The sequence below is a fragment of the Seriola lalandi genome, unplaced genomic scaffold (genome assembly GCF_002814215.2).
Source record: "Seriola lalandi dorsalis isolate HSWRI2012SDOR001 ecotype SW California unplaced genomic scaffold, Sedor1 jcf7180002054899, whole genome shotgun sequence".
In the NCBI taxonomy this organism is placed as follows: Eukaryota; Metazoa; Chordata; class Actinopteri; order Carangiformes; family Carangidae; genus Seriola; species Seriola lalandi.
The window spans coordinates 165,351-173,264 of NW_019525451.1; the positions used below are offsets into that span (position 1 = coordinate 165,351).

General features: G+C 48.9%; 1 protein-coding gene across 1 annotated transcript in view; it reads right to left on the reverse strand.

The window, feature by feature from the left end:
* Positions 1-1,341: 1,341 nt before the first annotated feature.
* rpgrb (retinitis pigmentosa GTPase regulator b) overlaps positions 1,342-7,914 on the reverse strand; it is a 9,741-nt gene continuing 3,168 nt past the window's right edge. The window contains 10 exon segments of the mRNA XM_023429811.2: positions 1,342-3,778; positions 3,781-4,779; positions 5,680-5,739; positions 5,841-5,935; positions 6,107-6,293; positions 6,421-6,612; positions 6,750-6,874; positions 6,958-7,113; positions 7,202-7,360; positions 7,882-7,907. Of these exon segments, the coding sequence (XP_023285579.1) occupies positions 2,633-3,778; positions 3,781-4,779; positions 5,680-5,739; positions 5,841-5,935; positions 6,107-6,293; positions 6,421-6,612; positions 6,750-6,874; positions 6,958-7,113; positions 7,202-7,360; positions 7,882-7,907 (3,145 nt within the window). The 3' untranslated portion in view covers positions 1,342-2,632.

The following is a 7,914-nucleotide window of genomic DNA, read 5'->3' on the forward strand; positions in this document are numbered from 1 at the left end:
CTTTCACTTCCTGCTGTCCTGCTTGCTTCCTCCTCCTCCTTCTCCTCCTCCTCCTCCTCCTCCTCCTCCTCAGCAGCGCTCAGACCTATGGGTTATTGGTTTACCAAACTGGAAGAATGAGCCACTGTAACAGCAGCTGGATTTTAATCATGTGAATCTAATGAAACCTAACGAGGTGATCAAGGTCACATCAGGTCAAACTTTTCTCTGTTATCTGTGACGCTCCACCTCGACCCCACCTTCCCCAGCCGCAGCGCCTGAACCCACCACAGACTGAACTCAGACAGACGGATGTGAGTCACCTCTCTGCTCTCCGTCAGGTACGCTCTCTTCTTTCAGCTCCTCCGGCCTCTGGAGAGATCAGACGTCACACGTTGGAGGCGACAGAAAACCACGAACGAATGAAAGTCAAACACTGAACTCAGCTGTGAACCTACACGAGTCCGAGTCTGGTCCAGGCTCTGAGAGGACGGCCCCTCAGTGTCATTCTCCACTTCCTCTTCATCACCAGCGTCCTCTTCCTCCACTTCCTCCTCCACTTCCTCCTCCACTTCCTCCTCACCTTTGCTCTGCGTTTGAGAAAATACTTTTGTCAAATCCTGAAAGAAAAAGAGAAACAAAGACGTTTGAGAAAAGAAGGGGAACGAACAGTTTCATTCTCTGAACATTACATTTGTTTTTGGACATTTTTCATCTTTAATGACTTTAATTATTTGTTCTAATTGTTTAAAAACTGAGATCTACGTCTAGCAGTGGAGACGAGGTAGGAAAAGTTCACACACAAGGGCTGAGCTCGGTTTACTGCTGAGCTCATCACATCGTCTTCAAAAGGACATTTGGGAGGAAAGACACTCGGAGCAGGAGGAAGATTAAAGTGTTTAATATTCACTAAACAGCAGCAGCAGGAAACAGAAGCTCTTAGCGCTGGATGAAGAAAGCAAACTGCGGACGGCAGCAGGGAATGATGGGAAGGGATTACAGCTGGGATTATGAAACACAGAGACGATGACGTGACGGGAGGAAGAAAACAAGCCCCACCTGCTCCTGAAACCGGCCAATCACACACTCAGCAAATCAGCTGAGAGGAAAAGCTTCAGACATCAGAGTTTCTGATCGACGACCTGCTGCTTTTCTCCGTTTGTAAACTGAATGTTTTTACTCAGACAAAACCAGACACCATCTTGTACCAGACATTTTTATTTCTACCATCAATTCGTCGGAAAACATGAATTTTCAGAGATCGGTTTGAAATGAAAATGATTGTTAGCTGCAGCAGCAGGAACTGATCAAACTCTGATCAGTTCTCACGTTCCCAACGTTCTCTAGTTTAGTTTTTAGTAAGTGAGAGCAGAGAGTCGACGTGTCACATGACGGACGTGACGCCCTCAAGTTACAGCTTTCAGCATCATTATAACAGATGTGCTGAAGCAGCAGCTGGAGCAGCAGCAGCTGGAGAAAAAGTTCATGGCATCAGAAAAAGATTATTCAAAACACTGAAACTTTATTCTTCAAATCTCAGAGGTTGAGTTTAGTTTGGACCCACCTCAGGGTGAACTGAAAATATCACTTCAGGCATCAGGGGCCGATTTCTACTTAAGTCTGACACTTAAGGTTTAATTTCTCCTTAGCTCAGGGAGTTACTTAAGGGTGTTGCACAGAATCTCTTAAAAGGTTTAGGAAAAAAGTTCAGAAATTTACAGCAGTGAAAGAGACTTTACAGCGGCTAAATTCTGCTGTTTCCATGGAGACTGACGATTTGCAGCCGTTATCTCATTTTGTGCAACAGCTTCACTGACTCTAAGTGATTCCTTAAGCTTAAGACTAAGATAAGGAGAAAACCTTCAATACTTAAGAGGAAACCGTAACTCAGACTTTAAGGAAAATCTTAAGCTAAGGTGTTTCGGTGAGGTGTGGTGGTCACCTGCGTCTGCTCCCCTCAGGTGTGTTTACAGACAGATGTGAGAGATGGAGGAAGAAGTTGAATCAACACAAACTAAAGGAAACACAGATGTTTATTACCAGAGACAGAAATGAATGAGAACAGAAAAATAAAAAGGAGGGAAGAGGATCGTTGTTTCTCCTCAGATCAAAGGCACCGTGTTGTGACGCTGACTGACGGGCTGCGTTACCTAACGGCACACTGTCACGTACTGCATCACCAAACAAGCAGGAACAAGGAAGCTGCCAAAAAACACACGTAAACAACGACTTCACAAGCAAAACTTCAAGTTTCTAAATCAGTTTCTACATTTCTCCTTCACTGGAAGACGCCGTTACTAAAGCAGTGAAAAGAAGAAGCGACTTCATGTGAGATGATGGATGAGAGCGGGAAGGCACGGCGTGTTCGTGCACGGCGTGTTCGTGCACGGCGTGTTCGTGCACGAGCAGGAAGCACAGGGAGGAGGGGAACACTGACGCTCCAAACACACCTGAGCAACGGGTCCAACACCTGTCCTCAACACTCAGGTCAACATCAGGGCAGATGGTTTAAACGTTCAGGTGAGACCTTCCTGAAAACGCCACTGAACGGTGGAGCTGGTGAACGTGACAGGGAGACTCCTCCTCACCTGCGCAGGTGAACAAGGAAGTCTCCTCTTATTATATGTGTCGTGTCTCATTGTGATCAATAAAGTTATTTCAGGTTGAGGTACTGAGGCAAAACGTCGCCCCAGAACTCCTCCGACTCCCCCGCTGCCTGACCTTTGACCCCTGACCTCTGTTTACTTGTAGATCTCCCACTTTGTCTTTTGACACCAGCAGACTTTTTCCTTTGGACCTCTTCCTCCTCCTCTTCCTCCTCCTCCTCTTCTTCAGCTTCTTCCTCTTCATCTTCATTATCCACCTCTTCCTCCTCAGACTCTTCATCTCCCTCATCCTTCTCCTCCTCCTCATCCTCTGCTTCTTCTTCCTCTTGCTCCTCCTCCTCTTCTGCCGCTTCTTCTTCACTCTCTTTTTCTTCTTTTGCCTCTTCCTCCTCTTCCTCTGCTTCTTCCTCCTCCTCCTCCTCCTCCTCCTCTGCTGCCACTTCTTCTTCACTTTCTTCTTCCTGTTCTGCCTCTTCCTCCTCTTCCTCTGCTTCTTCCTCCTCCTCCTCCTCCTCTTCTGCCACTTCTTCTTCACTCTCTTCGTCCTGTTCTGCCTCTTCCTCCTCTTCCTCTGCTTCTTCCTCCTCCTCCTCCTCTTCCTCCTGCTCTTCATTTTCACTCTCCTCCTCTTTTCCTTCATTATCTTCTTCACTTTCCTCCTCATTTTCACTTTCTTCCTCATCACTCTCCTCCTCTTCCTCCTCGGCACTACTCTCCGCTCTCTCCTCTTCCTCCTCCTCTTCCTCCTCACCCTCACTCTCTACATCACTCTCCTCTGAAGACTTTAAGGACTCACTTTCACCCTCCTCTTCCTCACCCTGGCTTTCCAAATCTGCCTCTTCCTCCTCACCCTCCTCCTCCTCGTTTTCAGTCTCTGCTCTTTTGCTTTCTGTCTGACGACTTGACCCTTCCTCACCTTCCTCCTCCTCCTCTGCATCACCTCCTTTGCTTTCTTTCCCTGCACTCTCATCTTCACTTTCACTTCCTGCTGTCCCGCTTGCCTCCTCTTCCTCCTCCTCTTCCTCCTCCTCTTCTGCAGCAGCGCTCTCGTCTTCTTCCACACTCCTGCTTCTCTCCTCGTCTCCATCCGTCTCCTCCTCCTCCTCCTCTGGCTGAAGAGTATCGCTGTCTTCGTCATCTTCTTCTTCTGAGACTTTCTCCACACTCTGGCTCTCCTCCTCCTCTTCCTCCTCCTCTCTTCTTCTTCCTCCTCACTAACATCTGCACTTGTTCTCTGCCCCTTCTCATCTTCCTCCTCCTCCTTGACAGAGGTCGTCTGCTCCTCACTGTCATCCTGACTCGTTCCCTCCTCGTCCCGAGTCTCGGACGCCGGCGTGATGTTGATGCTGACCGATGATTTGTTGCTGAAATCGGCGGCGCAGGATTCAGATTCGTCGCTCCTCGATTTCCTCACGGCGTCTGTCAGGGCGCGGCGGCTGCTCTCGGATGGGGAGGACGACGGCGAGCTGAAGCGGCCTCTGGACGCCACCTCGTGCGCTAAAACCGATCCGGCTGCGAGTGCGGCGGCTCCGGCGAGCAGGCGCCCATCTGACCGCCCGTCCTCTCTCTGAATTTCTTTTTTTGACTGAGCAGCTTTTTTGTTTTTCTCATCCTTGGATTTCTTGGACGGATCAGTGCCGTGTGTGGATTTCAGACGGGAGCTACCTGTGCTGCCGTCGCCCAGGTGGAGGCCAGGTGAGCCTTTACCTGCCGAGCTAACTCCTGCATGTTTACCTTGAGTGACTGTCGGTTTGCTTTTCGCAGCTTTAGCCTGCACCTGTTTACCCGTCGCCCCTGCAGATCCCGGGCAGACACCTGACGCTTTAGCGCCGGGTACCTGCTTCCTGTCGACCTCTATCAGCTGACTCTTACCCTGAACGGGCCTGTGACGCTGCTTAGACGCCGCCTTCCTGATGTCCTCTATAGTCAGAGGTCTGTTTTTACCGGCTCTCCGCTCCAGATCCCCCTCGGCCATTATCAGATTCTCTTTGTTCTGCTCGGTCCTCGGTCTCTGCGGACTCTGCGAGGCCAGAGAGCGAGCGCCGTGGCCTCTCAGGAGCTCGGTGGGTAACGCCTGGCGAGCAGAGACAGTCTCGCTCTTACGGTACGGGGAAGTCAGAGAGAAACCGCCCTGCTTCGACCGGTTTCTCTCCTCTGTCTGTCCTTTAACGGTCTTACCGTGCTTACCCTTCCTCTACGCCCGGCGCCGGACAGCAGGAAGAGGATGAAAGAGAGGCATGCATTAGAGCGGGAGAGAGACATGCAGACAACACAGGAGAGAGAGAATCAGACATTCATGAGGGAACAATGGAAGAAGAGAATGAGAGGAGGCTCATCAGTGGATCAGACATATTAGCCGTTAGCATCGAAGCTAACAGTAGAGAAATCAACACTGACAAATCTGTTTTAATGCTTCTAATTTAAAACAGCAACTGATCTGGTGCTTTTTCATTTCATCTTCTAACTTATACAAATACACAATATATTTATATACTCTATGTACTATGTACTACATTTGATTTTACTACATGTGTATCACTAGCACATATGCTGCTGCTCCAAGGGTTTTATTCACTAACCTTTGACCCCTGGGTTCATTATTGTGTATTTCTTGTTTTTATTGGTCTGTTTATATGTTTCTGTATAAAGTGTATTTAGTATGTTTTAATATTTTATACATTAGCTTTAATTATTTTAAAGGCCTTTCTTCAGCACTTTGCTCAGTGTTTAAACGAGCTCTAGAAATAAAGTTGACTTGAGTTGCAATTTATTTATTTTATTTTATGTATGTAAGAATCATCTGCATGAAAACTATATATACTATACTATATATATATTTTTACAACTAAATGTTGTTTTATTTTGTATTAATTTATGTCACATGACCTTGTGAGTTGTGCAACATGTTTCATTATAAACGTATAGAAACTCTTTGTTTAACAAACGTAAGGGACCCTTTAATGTTCTCTCATGTTTATGTGAGAAAACAAATATCTGATGATAGATTGTTTAATTTTAAGTTTTTCTTGTAAATGATCAGAATCATAATCAATATAATCTATTGACAAATAAGTGGAACAGGTGAAAGAGTTACCTTCTGAACTGGAGACAGGGTGAGAGATTGATCACTGGGGTCCATCTTCATCACATGTGTCTATCAGGAGGAAAAACACGAAGGAAATGAGCAGAAATTACAGACAATAAAAACCTCAGAGGTCAGAGGTCAAGTGAGGATCGGCGTCCCTGGTGTCTCACCATGTTGAGGAAGTCTGTGGTTTCTCCCAGGCCTCTAACGCTGTCGGTGTCGGTCAGGCTCTCCACAACGCTGTCCGTCTCGGCCGCTGCCTGCGCTGACGAGGCAGAAAACAGGACACCATGTTAGTCCGATCAGGTCGGCTCTGCGCCCGACTCTTCCTGATCTGCTGGTTTGATGCAGCAGCAAACAAACAACAATATGTCCGGGGCCTAAAGCCGGAGGAGACGTGAGGAGCAGGGCGAGGAGGCGGAGGTGAGGTAGGTACCCTGTCGGATCGACCCTGCGCTCCCGTGTTGGTGAGCGCCGTTGAGCACCTTCCTGTGGGCCAGCTCAGGTGGAGGCAGCCTGGGCGGGATGGTCTGGCTGGACACGGGCAGTGGCGGGTGGAGGTAGCCGGGCGTCATGGCGGGCAGAGTGCGGAACATGGAGCCGAACTGATCTGGAGATCGCTCCTGTGGGGAAACATGAGCAGAGCGTCTGACAAACCGGGGGTCACATGGTCAATCAACCTGGAGAACATATTTACATATTTACATAATGTATTAAATGAGTCGTGCACTCCGGCCTCCGCGCTCTCACCCTCTCCCTCCTGCGCACCCGGGCAGAGAGGCTCCTCTGCAGGGTGGAGGAGTCGGCCGTGTCCCCCAGCAGCTCCACGTACGGCTTCTGCAGGTAATCTTCTGTCACGTCGTCCTCCTCCAGAGTCACTTCACCGCAGCTCCGATCCCGCGGCCGAGCCAGCACCGCCATGTGACAGCCGCCGCACACGGCCTGGACACAAGGACACGACACACAGTTTGATCATGAACTGACCTGTGACCTTTACAACCTTAAACCTCAGCGTTATTCTTGGTTCTAATATATAAAGAAGTGAATTCAGTGGAAGGTTAAAGGTGACCTGAACCTACGGCCTGGACGTGGTACTGGAGGAAGCGCGGACACAGAGTCGGTTTGAACTGGTTGGTGAAGTTCTCCTCTCCCAGACACAGTTTACCGTGTCGGCCGTCTCCAAACGTGTAGAGCAAACCTGCGTCTGAGAACACACAGAACAGCGGCAGCTCCGGTCAGCGGCAGCGACACAGCGGCTGCATGATGATAAAGTCAGGCGGCGTTTACCGGTGATGACCGCCGTGTGATTCTCTCCGCAGGCCACCTCACGGACCCGGCCCTTCTTGAAGTGCTCCACGGGACGCGGCAGCCGAGACTCGAATATAAACGTCCCGTGGCCGAGCTGCCCGAACTGGCCGAGGCCGAAGGTGTACACGTCGTCCTCTGGAGGAGACACACAGAGGGAGGAGAGTGAGGAGAAGCCGGTGTGACGGCCGGTCGGCGTCCACTTCCTGTGTCTGCTGTGTGTTACCTGTGAGCGCCACAGTGTGCCCCCCCCCACAGGCCACCTGCGTCACCGCCTCCTTGATGCTCTTCACCAGCTGAGGGACTCGGTGCCGCGGCAGCTGGTCGGTGCCCAGACCCAGTTTACCGCTGTCCCGCTCTCCGAACGTGTACAGACCTCCGTCCACTGAGACACAGGAAAACACCTTTACAACAAGTCTAATGGAATCAAAGAAAGTTCCTTCCAGAGCTTTCAGCCACACCTCATGGCCTTCACCAGAGAATGGAGATTGTTTTGTAACGAGACCGCAACAGATCCATCTCCATGACAACTCCGTCTGTTGATAAAGACCACGTGATTTGACTGAAAGCTCTGGAAGAAGACTAAAAAGTGGACCTTGAGTGAACAGTTTGTTGAACTTTGGAAGCAGCTCACGGATCTTTTTACCAATTAAAACCAAATTAAATGTAAATAAATAAAAATCTAAATGATTAAATATCAGAGCAGGGAGGAAAACGATGATGAGAAATATTAAACTCTAATTATTCCCAAGCTTCACTTTGCATTTTATTTCTTCTGGTTTTGATGATTAAAAACGATTCAGATCATTTTCAGGAAATCAAAGAAACACGATTTGGATCCTTGTTTTACCAAGAAAGTTAATTTCAAAGATTTGACCTTTGACCTCCTCCTTTATCTCTGCTCACCTGTCACTAAGGCGGAGTGGTAGTATCCACAGG